General features: G+C 38.2%; 1 protein-coding gene across 1 annotated transcript in view; it reads left to right on the top strand.

The window, feature by feature from the left end:
• The window catches only part of LOC107563514 (ventricular zone-expressed PH domain-containing protein-like), a 117,864-nt gene that overhangs the window by 40,283 nt on the left and 61,209 nt on the right, over nucleotides 1–16,372 (top strand). The window contains exons 4-5 of the mRNA XM_016248407.1: nucleotides 3,793–3,956; nucleotides 8,449–8,658. Of these exons, the coding sequence (XP_016103893.1) occupies nucleotides 3,793–3,956; nucleotides 8,449–8,658 (374 nt within the window). The remainder of the gene's footprint in view (nucleotides 1–3,792; nucleotides 3,957–8,448; nucleotides 8,659–16,372) is intronic.

Genomic DNA, 16,372 nt, shown 5'->3' with positions numbered 1-16,372 from the left:
CAGCATATGCTGGTTAGGTATGTTTTGAAGCATGGCAGCTAGTTTGAACTGGTTTAAGCTGGTCCATAGCTGGTCATGTGCTGGTTTAAACTGGTTATAAGCTGGTTATGAGCTGGTCCTGAGCAGGAGATAACCTAGGGTGCAGTTCCCAAAACCATCTTAGCTAACTATGGTCTTTAATTCCATTGAACTGAACATATGACATAATTTACGACCATATTTGCTTTTGAGAAATGCACCCCAGCTTAGGACCAACTTATACCAGCTCAAACCTGCTGCTATGCTTCAAAACATACCTAACCAGCATATGCTGGTTTTTTCAACAGGGAGGGCATCCAGTGACAAACACATCTAGCAACTACTGTAAGTACAGTGATCTTGTTACCACCAGTGATTAAAATTGTTATAAATTGTGAATAGGTATAAATCCAAGCCTTAACCTCCCCTCCTTTTCCTAGTCCCAATCCTTTTCTCCAGTCCATATCCCACTCTTGGAAAACCAGACATGCTTCCGGTTCTCGATTAGGATCTGCCGATTAGGACCACTGTTCAAAAACCTAACCCCAAAATCCTGATTAGTTTGACTTTTTTAAATCGCAGAAAACATCTTGTTTATTCTCATGGTCTCTTATTTCATCTTATTAATGAATAATGTGTTTTAAAAATTTGTACTGGGTAGAAATAATGGGTCCTGATTATTACAGATGATAAATCATAAAGAAAACATGCTTGTCAGAAAGGCTCAGATTCTGTTTTTTGTTTCCTGTGGGGTGCTGGGGTTTGGGTCATAGAAATTTGCTGTCATTTTGGTGCAAATCACAGGCACCACTTTTACAGTCATGCACATTTACTCGGAAACAAAGACTCAGCACCCAACTGCAAATGATTTGATGCTTTCAAAACTTTTTGGACTGATGCATGGCTGATATATTTCATGTGCAGGCATAAGTGGTGTTTTATGGAAACAGAAAGGTCCCATGACATGTACCCTTTGTGAGGTCGACATTAATATGTCTGCAACACAAAATGCCTTTAACTGCAACGGATGGATTTTTCTGCTTACGCAGCCAGGTTTGCGACAACATCAGCATGCCAACAAATCTTTCCAGAATGTGAGCTTTACATTAATCATTAGTCCATTAACAGAATTTTACTTATCAACACATTCTCTGTTCTGTATGAATTTTCTCTGATGAAGATCATAACCCACAACATTTCCACATTAATGTTGTTCCCTACTGAGAAGGTCTACTACTTGTTGCCTGGTGCAAAACGTATGGAGGCGTATCTGAATGTGAACTCGGGCCAGGGTTACTGGACAGTACAAATGTGAATGACTGGTCTTGTTGTCTGAAGGGAACACTGTGGAAGGTCAACTTTGGCTAATGCCGTCAATCTGCCACCTTGGAATGAAAAGTGCTGATCATGACATTCCAACAGAACCTACACCATAATTGACGGCAAAGCTCGGACAATGAAGTCCATGTATAATCCATGACAACCTCACACCTACAACCCAAAAAGTGGGCTGAGCAGGAAGGAAATATTCAAATGAACACCTGTATGTTTATCATTCCCTTGAAATCAATTTTTGTAACTTATTGTACATGGAGTGCACATTGTTATTTGCTGTACGGAACCAAATGGGTTACTGCTGATTTAAAGGAATATTTCAGGCTAGATGCAATGAAACATTTACAGTAGATGCTGTGCAGACAAGAATTATATAGTTAAAAACAGCCGTGAAGTGGTCTAAATTTCTTTTTAGAATTGATTGTTTTTCAAAACGGATCCTGACTTTTGGTTATTTGGTTAAGCTTTAGTCCATTATAAAAATGGATCTTATTTAATGATATGGAATTTAAAAAAAATAAAAATTATATATATATATATATATATATATATTAAATAACTTACTTATTTGCTACAATAATGTACTGTAATGTCTTCACATATATATATATATATATATAACTATTTAAAAAAACTACAGTAATCTACATCTACTGTACATCAGACGATAATATTAACATATACTCAGATAAGCTGTGTTTTTCTTTTTTGGCACAACCTCTGCTCATATAGCTGAAAAGATCACATACATATGGATGTGGAAAAACTCTAGGGAAACGGCTATAACTTTTGGTTACTTGCTTTTAGTTATACTCGCTAGTGGTTGAAATTTATCTAAAACTATAAAGATACCTTCTGCCAAAACACCTGGCAAAGATTAAATTAATTATCTCATGTGGTCTTTGAAAGTGAATGTCGATATTTTCAATAAACTGTCTTGGGCCAGCAACATGTCCCCAGCGGTCTCATTATGAAAGGTTATGTATAACACTAATCCTTCATTAATATCACCCGCTGTGTGTAGAAACAGGTGGGCAGGTCTGCAATCCTAAACGTCCCCCCTGAGCCAGACGAAACATCTCGTTTTCAGAATTATGTCCGCTAACCGACCGCCCTGACTTAGATGGCTTGCCAGTGCAGAGATTAGATTTGTTGTTGATGTTGGGTGGGAGTTTCCTACCATATTTTGTTTATGATGAAGTGGCATTTCTTTTAGCAGGTAAGTGAGTGATCAGTAAAAATTGTTCATGACACTAAATCAGAGTGTTAGTAAGAGCTCGGTCATGGAAATTGGTAGACTAATTCATCAAAGTCTGTTCACCATAATCTTCCAGTAAACTTTTCAACGGCCCATTACATAGCATCTAAGGGAAATTTTGGAGTTTTGCTACAGTCTGTTTAAAAGGGCTATTGCAAATTTAGTTTTACATGATTGTTTTTCACAGCATGCAAATCTTGATTTGTTTTTCAAATGGATTTTTTTGTCTGCAGTAGTGAAATGTGCCACATGTTGTCACACTTCAGAGGTTACTGACTGGTACTTGAAACCCTCTGCTATGATTTTATCGGTACTGGTGCCATCCATTCGCAACTCGACTCCATGATCTAGCATCATGGTGTCTTTTCACTTCCTGTTCCTACACTTATTTCATGGAGCTCCTCAAACTGCAAACCAAGACCTTTCTTGTGCTCAGATTCACCAAGTTATAGATTGTTTCCAGATGAAGAATGGCTTTTAAATGACCTAAATTGACCTACCTGTTTACACTTAATTTTTAATTCCAAATCTTTGTTTTTTTTAGTATAAATCACGACTTTGTTTTAAGTCTTTTTACTCTGTGAGATCATTTTTGCCATATGTGTGTCAGCTAAAACAGCAAGGCCTGGCATTTTCAACTAAATTAATGAGGAAACAAATGGCAATAAAATCCAAACAACAACAACAGTGCATTTATCATACCTAAATTGACCTACCTGTTTACACTTAATTTTTAATTCCAAATCTTTGTTTTTTAGTATAAATCACGACTTTATGTTTTAAGTCTTTTTACTCTGTGAGATCATTTTTGCCATATGTGTGTCAGCTAAAACAGCAAGGCCTGGCATTTTCAACTAAATTAATGAGGAAACAAATGGCAATAAAATCCAAACAACAACAACAGTGCATTTATCAAGAAAAGGGCTTAAATAATGAATCAGCCCTCACTCAGTTTTGCAGGGGAAATGACATGCACATTTTCACCACAGTCCACATTTTTTGACTTTGCTGGAGGTTCAATTCATCATTCATTGTGTTTTTCACTTTGTGTGTGTGAGTGTGTGTGTGTGTGTGTTACTTTACTAACAATAACTATGGTATTTTTGCATACATTATGGCTACGATGGTCATTTTTTCCATAAGAGAAGTGTGCTGTATTGATTAATTATTGGTTTTGATAGGTAATGCCATGCTGTTGAGAGTGCTGCCATCTGTGTATCCACGACAACCAGAGCCCATCCATCAACACATCCGTGAGCTGACGGCGATGATGTCCCAGTTGGACCAGGCTGGCAGACAGCACCTGCTCAGACTACTGCAGATGATCTCTGACATTCACCCCCTGGTGAGTGAAAGAGAGACAAATGAGTGAGCGAAAGAATGAATGTGGTGTTTGAGGATGAAGGCTGGTCAAGGTGAGTTATTCTGGGCAACAGAAAAAGAATTTGAAGGGCACCAAGGGAGTGGAGGGGTGGATACATAAATGAGTATGAATTGAGTGATTTAGCATTTATTTTAAAGCAGACAGCTGCAGTACAAGGTCAAACATGGTAAAACAGTTTGATGGTTGACACCTCTAGCGATACCATAGTTGAGCATCTGCCAAACGGATGGGGAAATATCAGAAAACACATCCTAAGCTGCTTGCCCCCCCCCCCCCCCCGGCTCTGAGTGAAGACAAATTTACAGGAAAAGAAAAGGGGAAACCACATTTTTGGCAGAAACGGAACCAGTCATCTATTTTTTTTTTTACATTTTGAAAAGCTTTTAAGGGGGATTGAGGGGTAGCCTGCTAGCAAATAGCAGATGTGTGGAGTCAGAAGAATGCATTGTCATGAGGAGTTAATTTTGCATTGGGCAATAAGCACATGCATATCACTCATCTCATCAGTGAGCACACTGGATGCCTGCATAGTAGTAAGATTAGGAAAGATTATGAGGCATTATTTTACAATAATGTAGCCTATCTGTTGTCATTTCCTTTCATTTACATTTACCGAAATAGGAAATGAGAATTTAATTAAAAATGGTACTATTTTCAAGGATTAATATTGCCATTCCTAAACCAAATCCATCCCAATATTCAGATTAGTGCTTAAAAAAGTGGGATTATTTATGGCTGATTATTTAAAGGGATCGTTCAACCAAAAATGAAAATTCTGTCATTAATTACTCACCCTCATGTCGTTCCAAACCCGTAAGACCTTCGTTCATCTTCGGAACACATATTAAGATATTTTTGATGAAATGTGAGAGCTCTCAGACCCTGCATAGACAGCAACGCAACTGTAATGTTGAAAACGTTGTAAGGACATCGGTAAAACTGTCCATGTGACATCAGTGGCTCAACTTCAGTTTTGCGAAGCTGCGAGAATCCTTTTTGAGCGCAAAGAAAACAAAAATAGCGTAATTTTTTCAACAATTCTTCTCCACTGAGTTACGTCTTCCTCCATTCTAGAGAGTATCACAATGCATACGCACGCTTTCCCCTAAGCGTAAATAATGCTGATTACGCAGATTACGTTCATGGGTACTCTCCAAAATGGCGGAAGACGTAACTCGGGGGAGAATAATTGTTGAATAAATTGTTTTCTTTGCGCTCAAACAGCTCTGAAGTTGAGCCACTGGTGTCACATGGACAGTTTTACCGATGTCCTTACTACGTTTCTGGACCTGGCAACATTACAGTTGCGTTGCTGTCTATGCAGGGTCTGAGAGCTCTCACATTTCATCAAAAATATCTTAATTTGTGTTCTGAAGATGAACGAAGGTCTTACGGATTTGGAACGACATGAAGGTGAGTAATTAATGACAGAATTTTCATTTTGGGGTGAACTAACCCTTTAATTTGATCACTAATCTTAAATATGGTTACAGCCTCACAGAGTAGCAAAATATTTAAATTTTTACTAACTTTATTTCAACCCCTTTATTTTAACATTACGTTTATAATCTATGTGCATATACTTTGAATAAGCACACTAAATTCTGTACTTTCTGGTGACACTCAATTAATAGGCTAACCATGAATCTAAAGAAATACTGATTCTTTATTTGCATTCATGCAGACGTTTTATATATACAGTGTATTTTATCTGGCATAACCAACAATACTTGTCACTGGTCATATTTCAGCTTCAGCAGCTAGGATCCGTTGATGAGCGGTGTGACTATTCCAGTCTGCCAACTTGAACAACACTGAACCAGCACCTGCCAGCGTAGACTAGCATTGAAATTCATAATAGGTTTTCTTTGTAAATGGATGGATTGACAGATAAACAAATAGACAGATACACCAATAACTTTCTTTCATAGTACATCAGAAATCACGTGGGAGAGTAGATACCCCAGACTCTCTCTGTCCCAGTGCTGCTAGTTTATACAGTGATTTGGAAGCAAACGGGATTAATTAAGATTAGTCAGTGGTTTTCACATCCTGACAGAGGCTGGGAATCCTGCTTCTCACAGGACGTCCTGTCTGGTGCCCTCCCAGCTCCACCAGATCCTCTCTTTGTCCTCTTAACCACTGCCAATTCAAAGGTGAAGTGTTTCACAAGGAAAAATGAGAGGATTAAGCAAATCCTTGCTAAAAGGGTGTAGTTGGATTCACTTCATGCTGGAGAAAAGAGCTCATGTAACCCATGTGGCTCATCTGCGTCTAGTCGTCACTGCAGTTTGTCAGACATGAATGTCAACCAGCACAAGATTTCACTGATGATCTGTATTTCTTCTGTGAGTCACTGTTCTTTTTGAAGGTCACCACTGCTTTTCTATAACAGACAGATAAATCTAGATAAACTGTCCATAGTGGGAGGATGATTGTGAGTTTCCTTCTGCTCCACATTTTTTCTGCTGTTACTATCTTCACTAGTTTTTCTCTGCAAACTCATATAGGAACCAGGCGCTCTGGTTAATGAGTGGGCGGCACTGAAATCAACCAACTAGAGTGCTGTGGTTCTTTACACAGCACGATTACAACCATAAGGGACCTCTGATGAAAGAAAAGTTCAGGACCAAATGAGTGTGTTTGTAGTGTCTTTACTATTTTTATTACATTCTGACTGTCAAGAGGCCAGATAGCATGTCCTTATGTGCCCTCACAGAGAAGTGCTTTAAAGGGATAGTTCACCCAAAAATGAAATTTCTGTCATTAATTACTCACCCTCATGTTGTTCCAAACCTGTAAGAACACAAATTAAGATATTTTTGATTAATTCCGAGAGTTCTCTGTCCCTCCCATAGACAGCAAGGATCCATACACGATCAAGGAACAGAAACGTCGTTAAAATAATCCATGTGACATCAGGGGTTCAACTGTAATTTTTCGAAGCTACGAAAATATTTTTTGTGCACAAAGAAAGTTCTGTCAGCTGCACCACACGCTTACATTGTTTACGTTCAGATCAAAGCATGCGCATACGTCGTGATACTCTCCAAAATGGAGCCAGGGTGACGCGGAGGAGATGAATTGTTGAATAAAGTCGTTATTTTTGTTTTCTTTGCGCACAAAAAATGATTCTCGTAACTTTTTAAAATTACGGTTAAACCCCATATCTCACATGGACTATTTTAACGATGTCCTTACAGTCCTTACCAGGGTGACGCGGAGGAGACGAATTGTTGAATAAAGTCGTTATTTTTGTTTTCTTTGCGCACAAAAAATGATTCTCGTAACTTTAAAATTATGGTTAAACCCCTGATCTCACATGGACTATTTTAACGATGTCCTTACTATGTTTCTGGACCTTGATCGTGTAAGGAACCTTGCTGTCTATGGGAATGTCAGAGAGCTCTCGGAATTCATCAAAAATATCTTAATTTGTATTCTGAAGATGAACAAAGGTCTTACGGGTTTGGAACAACATGAGGGTGAGTAATTAATGACAGAAGTCCTTACAGTCCTTACCAGGGTGACGCGGAGGAGACGAATTGTTGAATAAAGTCGTTATTTTTGTTTTCTTTGCGCACAAAAAATGATTCTCGTAACTTTAAAATTACGGTTAAACCCTGATCTCACATGGACTATTTTAACAATGTCCTTACTATGTTTCTGGACCTTGATCGTGTAAGGAACCTTGCTGTCTATGGGAATGTCAGAGAGCTCTCGGAATTCATCAAAAATATCTTAATTTGTATTCTGAAGATGAACAAAGGTCTTACGGGTTTGGAACAACATGAGGGTGAGTAATTAATGATAGTATTTTCATTTTTGGGTGAACTATCCCTTTAATACCCTCAAAACATTTGTTTATTTATTTATTTACTACTTTCATTCATTGCAGATTTTTTTTAAAGAGATATAACAATAATAAAAATAAAAGCTACACATTTTGTGTTCGGGTCATTTTAGACCCAGGTATGCGTGTAGTACCATTCGGTGTCAAAAATACTTTTTGTTATATTATCTATGAAATTAAATTAGTGTAAGAAACATTTGTAAAGTATATCAATTTTTCCCCATATCTCACACTTTTGGGACTTGGTAAACATGAATATGTACACCTATTGACAAACTATTGCAGCATTAAAAATGTATCACTTTTTTCATCTGAAAGTGAAAGTTTATGCAAGTAAAATGAATTTATTTTGTTTGATACTTGCATTGTTTTGATATGTAGGTTTCATAAATGTTTTTGAGCAATCATGAGTTATAAAGTCAAAGGAATTTAATTCAGTTCCATTCAGTCCAATGGGGTTAATGCCAGTAATCTTCTTAGGTTTATGTTCTTTGAAGTTTAGTTTTATATATATATATATATTTATATACACAGTAGTTCCAAACATGTGTTGAATGCATTATAAGGGTTAAGTTTGGCCTTATCTTTTTGTCTCCTCAGGTATTGTCGTCTTTGGTGCCATCATTGATTGGTTATGTCAGTGACAGTGATCTAGGTGACACTGCTTTGGGTGTGTTGGTGAACGTGGCTCAGGCAAGCCCCGCCTCTCTCGTTCCCTTCCTGTCCACGCTAAGAAATGTGGGTCAGAAGAACCCTTGGTTGCTGGGACACATTGCTAAGATCCATGGGGCAGTGGGTCTGACTAGTGAGGTGGGCATTTATATCACAATACGTGTTCATGCTTCAAATCCAGCTAGTTGAACACTTAATGCACTTGGTCATACTGTATGTCCCAAGATTCATTAGACTGGTCCAGTGCTTTAAAACTAAACAATTATGACCTCTTGTGTGTCAAAGTATTTTTATTTGTTGCTTCATTTTAAAGTAGCTTTCTCGTTAGTTTTTTACTATATGCATTACTTTTCTAAATGTTAAGTGCAATACCACAAAGGTAGTAGGCACTCTACTACCGAACATTATTGTCTCTGAATTGTTTTATTTTTTTGTAAATACAAGTGCTTTTTAGAGTGCACTCTGCACAATAATTAATTCCCTTACCTGTCTTAACCAAAAAAAAAAAAGTGATTTAGTGAAACATTGCAGGTCACATCATTTTAGCATGTGTACTATTCATATGACTCTTTACAAAAACACTGTTCATTTCTTAATGCGTACATTTTTTTAAATTAGCAACAAACTATTGAATACACCTTTTAAAATGTAGTGCTCATGGCGTGAGATGCTGAAAAAAGGTAGGTAATATGCATGCCAACAGGAACCTTGGAAGTTTGACGGTAATCACTGTGAGAATTATTGTTGAAAGAGGTGAAAATGTTACACAAGTGGTACTTTGAAGACTGTAATGGTGTTGCTTTAGGGCAGTGTTTCTCAACCCTGGTCCTGGGCGCCCCCCCCAACACTGCACATTTTGTATGTCTCCCTTATCTGACACACCTATTTCAGGTACTGGAGTTTCTTTTAATGAGCTAATGAGTTGAGTCAGGTGTGTTTGATTAGGGAGACACACAAAATGTGCAGTGCTGGGGGGCACCCAGGACTAGGGTTGAGAAACACTGCTTTAGGGGTTAATGTAGATCAGGGGTGCCCAACCCTGGTCCTGGAGATCTACCTTCCTGCAGAGTTCCGTTCCAACCCTTATCAAACACACCTGTAATTATCAAGTGCTCCTTCAGATCCTAATTAGTTGGTCCAGGTGTGTTTGATAAGGGTTGGAGCTAAACTCTGCAGGAAGGTAGATCTCCAGGACCAGGGTTGGGCACCCCTGAAGTAGAAACAGAGAGGAGTTGTAGCATGTTAAAACTGCTGTGATCTTTATTAGACGTGACACTCTTCACATTTCTGTTGGAATTGAAGTTATATGCTGAAACAGCGATGCAGTGCTTTTTTTCTCCTGGTTTATTTATGGGGGATTCCAAAGCAGATCTGGGCAACATTACGGTTATTTTAGCAGGTGATGAAGAGTTAAGATGAATGAGGAACGTGAATCCCTGTGTGTGTGTGTGTGTTCATGCGTGGATCCTGTGGTTTCTTTGTGTTAGTGTATTGGCACCCTGGACTGTTTGTTCCAGAGGTTTTCTATCATTATCAGAGCTATTCCATCATGTTTGAGAAATCAGGAGAGTATAAAATGGACTTTACTCTTTTTGGTCTGTTGTTTTAGTACAAACATGTGTTTTCTCTAGACTTCCTCTTTTTGCAGCTTTTGTCTTCCTCTCTTTACATCTCTGTTTCTGTCACTCTCTTTCTAATTTCTGTTGAATTTAAATTATAAAAATGTTCAGTGTTTTTCAATCTTTCCTTATATTTCTCAACTTGTTCAGTTTATTTTCTTGTTTTCTTTTTATTTCATAGACACCTTTCTTTTGGTGTTCTTATTAATATATCACTTATAGTTTTTTTTTTTTTACACAAATTATTTCTAATGAATCATTACTGTATCTTAAACTATTTCATAGGGATTTAGTAACAACTCCTTAATTAACTCTAAACTCTAGAAATGTACTATGGACCTCAAATGAAGTAGTTGAGAGGTGTGTGCCATTACTTTTTAGAAATGATTGAACTATGATAAAACAGACAATAGTCAAAAATCTGTCTTTCCAAGAAAGTACTCCAAAAGGACACCAAAGAACCAAATTATACAAGGAGCCCATATAAGCACATATGAAAGAAAAAACATACAAAAAAAAAATCAGAATTGTATAGTAGCCTATAGGGCCTTTCGCACCCCGGGAACCTTTTCATAGTACCAGAACTAATTGTGGAACTACCCACTTTTTGGCGTGTTCGCACCGCCGGAACTGAGAGCGATTTTAGTACCGGACTGCCTTTTTCGAGAACCAAATTAGCTCCTACTCCGGATCAGGGTCTAACCAGCACAACTGGTACTAATCGTGACGTGAGTAGACATTGATTGGCCAAACGCGTACAAAAACGCCCTCACCCGCCATGATTTAAAATGCAGTGTAAACATACTGTACATATATTGTCAACTTATTTCGCAAGTATGGAGAACAGCAGTTGTGATACCGAACAGGACCACATGGAAATGCCAAAAACCCATAAACCAACCGCCTGCTGACTGCATTTATCTACTATAGTACACGGATCCATTCAGAAAAACTAAACACAGCAACAAAAATATGACCAATCAAAACATTATCGTGAATGTACGGAAATGTCTGTGCCTGTGCATAAATACAATGTGTGATCAGTGTGTCAAGAGCACTCATACATGCATTATTATAACGTGCTCACTGTACTGTATTACTCCTGTACGCCACCGCAATTGTCTTTACCTTGATTGCAGTCTTCATCCATCAAAACTTTACTAGCGAGACTGGTTATCCAGTCGAGAAAACGTTTGCGTCTCATCTGGCCATACAGCGATGGGATGTGTTGACAATCCGTTCAGTCTGTACTTCACACAGCGTGTGTGACGTGTGAGGGCTCGCGCTCTTCAGAGACAATCACAGAATATAACAGAGCTCGTGATTAAAAGCCAAACACACTGGAATGAATAATTCACTGAAAACGCAACACGAGTCTCTGTTCTCTCTGCAATCTCTGATGTAATCAGCAATTTGTTTGAATGCATTCGCTTACTGGATCGTTGGACTGAAAACTTTCCCAGAGTTTAGCGGCTTAAAATGATCTGATCGCAAGCAGAGAAGCAAAATTGGGTTAAAGGGTTAGAATAGAAATTGTGCTTCAGTTAATTGCGTTAAGTTATTTTAACGCGTTAAGGATTGTAAAATTAATCGCATGCATTAATGTGTTAACGTTGACAGACACCATTCACATTTTCCTCAGAAACTGTAAAATCTAGTTCATTTTTCTTTAGCTCCCACAACTAAAATATGCTTTCGTTCCACTCTCAGCTACTTCTGTATTTGTTAGCAGAAATTTAGTCACTAATGGCTCTCCTCACTTTTTTGTGTCATCCTTTTTATGTTAATTAAGTAGCCTGGAAGTGTTGACACAGTTCTGGATGTGTCAGCATTACTAAGGCTGCGTTTACACTGCAAGTCTTAATGCACAGATCCGATCTTTTGACCATATCCAATTTTTTGGCACGTCTGTTTACATTCACTTTAGACACGACTGGTATCCGATATCTGTGTTTACATTAATTCCCACCCAAAAGGATTGTCTGCAGTGATCGCTTTACTATGCACATGATAGACCCTCGGGTTTTAAATGGCCGTTAAAATTATTTATATAATTCACGTCGAATGGCCATTATTATTTGCCAGCATGGACAACGGCTGTCATGGATGTTTTGCAGCACAAAATCTGACTGAACGGATAAAGACCGGAAAATAACGGTAATTTTAATTTGTTAGACTATTTTATCTACAGCTTGTTAGAGGTAGAATTCTTTAGGGAAATAAAGATGATATATATATTGAAATGAATTCGAATTAAGGAGAGAGAGAGAACGAACACATGCATCCGCGAGCGAGCGATTGTGAAGCATTGCAAACAAGCTTGTCGTTTAATTACAAAAACTGCTAAGTTATCACCTCACTGCTGAGAAATATATGTAGCTTTTAGCTGTTGTATTTTCAAAATTCACGGGGCGGGGGTTGAAAACAAGCTCCTGAATTTCTTACCTATATCTCAATAAAATGCGAGCGCATACAGCACGCCGGCATTAAAATGGCATTAAAAATCTTTGAGCAAACGTGTCGCCCTCGCATTGGGAGTTCTGTGGAGAATCGGATATGTGTGTTTAGACGTAGGTCGGATGTCCAGATATCAGATGTGTATCCGATTAAAATCCACATTTGGGAGTGGCTCAGATCGGATGCAAAAAAATCGGATCTCGTGCGGGTTTTTGTGTTTACACGTGTGCAACAAATTCCGATCTGTGTCAGATGTGAGCGAAAGATCGGATTTTTTGTGCCAGTGTAAACGCAGCCTAAGCTTTGCTCATCCCTGAGGTGTTCTAAACCTGCTTGCTGTGCCGAGGGATGAGAAATAATTTTAACACGTCATCGCTAGTGTGGAGAGAGAGCTCTAGCATTCTTCCTTTCTTTCTGTTTGGTGAAGCGATACCTGCAGCGTACTTGGACATTTTTTCAGTGTTACCTAATGTGTTTGCTTTGGAGATGAACCATGGTCTGACCAGTTGCGATCAGGGCCATGTGGAGATAAAATGGCACGAGCTGAAGGAGGTTTAAATCCAGTTACTCTCTGAGTGGCAAAATAATCAAGGAAATATGGCACCATCTTTAGTTTTTTCTTCTGTACAACCATGATGTAGCTCTGAAAGAATGAAATAATCTTCCAAAACCAATCACAAACCTAGTGAAAACAATTTTATTGATGCTGTGATGGGTATGTAGACTTAAATGTATATATTTAAGATTTCTGGTTAGGTCTGTTGAGCAAAGGGCCAATTTTTTTTACTAAACTGGCTTCATGTGGCCACCTTCCCTGCATTCACAAAGCTTTGTGAGACAGTGTTGGCTTGTTAAACAGTCACATGTGTATGTCCCAAATTGCTGAATGCTGAAAAAGTTGTTTTTTCCTTTCATATTTGCGGAGCGGCAATTAAAGGAGACAGCAGAAGAAAAAGACCAAAAAGAAGTGTTAACATGGCGTCACTGAAACGTGAGCCACTGAACATTTCACACAAAAACAAACACATGCGCAAATGCATGCGCACACACACACATGCTCAAACACCATGGAGAATAGATCAGTCTATTGTTGGATGGTAAATCTCAGAAGATTGCTCGAGACAGGCCAAATTGCACCCTTTTCTCTGCGTAGCACCACATGCTGCGGATCTGCATTTCTCAAAGTGTTCCTGCTCCTTCTGGAAAAAAAAATATTGTAGTTAAAGGCGAAAATAGGCTGTATTGAATTGATTTAGCATGTACATTTTTGGGGGAAAATTCAAGAAAGTAAAAAAAAAAGCATCAAAGTTAATTATAGCACTCCATTATAAACCGCAGTCAACCACATTTAGAGTCACGTGTTTTTATTTGAATTCTGAAAGCGAACTTTGCAAATCTTTTCAACTACTGTTTTGTCTTGTTTCATGTCCGGTGGACAGTAGCCAGGGGTGTCACAACCAGGGGCAAAGGGGGACAGAGTGCATAGGGCCCAGAGGCTGAGTGGGGCCCACAGCCATGTCATTTTGGGGACCCGACTGAGGAAACATATTTCATTTATTGTCCAAAATGTATTTTTTTCTTAAATGTCATTGCAGGGTGAAATATGACATTGCTTGACAGTTTATGTAAGACTCACCCAAACCATAATATATGAATGTGGTGGTCAGTGTGGTATTGCCATCAGATACAGACACAGTACTTTTTGTAAGGGTCATTATGTACTTGTGGTTTTGAATACTTTCCTTACTTTCCCACCAAATCTTGAAGAAATTATCACATCTTTTATAAGAGATTAATTTAATCAGATTTCTCCCTGGCCCTCATTCTCATTTCCTTTTGGTGATGTGTGACATGTCTTAAACCTGCATGAACAACAGAAAACACATATGAATTAGCCCTGCGGCTGCTCAACAACAGTCATGAGGCAAAAAACGTGTTGTTTTTTGATGCAATACATCATAATAAATAAATGTTTAGCTGTGTACTTTCCTCCTCTCCACTTGTTTATTGCAGATGTCCTCCTAAGTGTTGTTTGTCAAGGGATTGCAATGATTTGAGAGCATGTTTGATGACATCTTTGGTTTTGAGAGGGCAGGTTGATTTATTTGACTTTCTTTTAATCATTTTAGTTAAGCAAAGTGCTGCAACTAATTTATTTCTGCAGTTGTGAATGTGGATTCTTGTTGTTGTTGAGAGTTTGACTATCTATGAAGTAGACAGGACAGTTTATTTCTCAAACTTTCCAAAGTGTTGATGGTGATTATGTAAACAATGTAATCCTTGCCAAAAATCATGATGCATGTGCATATTTTGTCTTAAGGTGAATAACAAAAAAAGTAAAAAAAACTGTACTTTTAGGTATACAAGTAAAAATGCTTTGCATTTTGTAATGTTTATTTTAAATTAGAGACATTTTTGAAAAGTTTGATTAATTTTTCTGGTAACATGACTGAATAGTTAATATTGATAAATGCTGTCAACATTAAATTTGTGTGAATATTAGGAAAATAGAATTAAACTTTTAATTTGACCTACTGTCATGCTGAGGAAAGAGTCCAAATTATAATGTTAAGTCATGTTTATTTTTTGTAATGGGGCACAGCTAAATATTTGGTTTTTGGCAGGGCTCTGAACTGGCTCAAGGAACGAAAACCGTAAACGAACAAAATTTTGACAGGAACAGAACCAGAATCAAAATCAAATTTTATAGTTCCCCAACAGAATCTAAAATTTAAAATGGCCAGTAACCAGTTAATAATGCTATTTTATTGTTCTTTTAAATATTTTAAATTTACTGTCAACCACGAATTCAAGTAGTATGGCCTATGCAATGCGATGCTTACACATCCAACGAGTGAAATGCCCGCGCTCAGCTGTGAACTCCTCATAGGTAGGCTAAGTTGCAATGGCAATGCCCCGGCATTAGAGTTTATCTGAGGATAGTGTAAGATGGATTCAACAGATCACACACACCTGCAGCGCTTCTGTGAACGGAGAAAACAGAATAAATCAATGGGCTTACATAAAAAGGAATATATAGGCCTATACACGAAATATATCACTTAAAGGGTTAGTTCACCCAAAAATGAAAATTAGCTTGTGTTTTACTCACCCTCAAGGCATCCTAGGTGTATATAACTTTCTTCTTTCAGACGAATCCAGTCGGCGTTATATAAAAAATTGTCCTGGCTATTCCAAGCTCTATCATTGCAGTCAGCGGGTGTTGCAGTTGAACAGTCCACAAGTCGTCAAAAAAAGTGCTCGCATCCATAATAAACGTGCCTCACACGGCTCCGAGGGATGAATAAAGGCCTCCTGTAGCGAATCCATGTGTTTTTGTAAGAAAAATATCCATATTTCAAACGTAATAAACACTTTTCTCTCACTTCCGGTATCTGTCATACACGGAAGCTGTTCCGGTGGATGACGTAGGACGTCAGCGTTGCGTGGTTAGTGACGAATGCGGAGAGAGAACAAAACCAAATGCCGGTCACGAATTAGAAGTACAAACCGAGGATTTGCAAAGAAAAATGTCGGAGGATTTCGATATAAACCAGGAGGAGACTGGTTTTCCTTTGCTAAAGTAAGGAAACTTTGCTTCCTTTGCTCCTATAAACAAACTCGCGAGCTAGCATATCTCAGAGGCGCGCGCGCTGCGCATTCGTGCTGCGTCATCCGCCGGAACGCCTTCCGCGTATGACAGATAACAGAAGTGAGAGAAAAGTGTTTATTACGTTTGAAATATGGATATTTTTCTTACAAAAACGCATGGATTC

This window comes from Sinocyclocheilus grahami, unplaced genomic scaffold (genome assembly GCF_001515645.1).
Source record: "Sinocyclocheilus grahami isolate Dianchi unplaced genomic scaffold, SAMN03320097.WGS_v1.1 scaffold877.1, whole genome shotgun sequence".
In the NCBI taxonomy this organism is placed as follows: Eukaryota; Metazoa; Chordata; class Actinopteri; order Cypriniformes; family Cyprinidae; genus Sinocyclocheilus; species Sinocyclocheilus grahami.
Note: the sequence above shows the minus strand (reverse complement) of the source record. Positions and strands in the feature narration are given on the sequence as shown.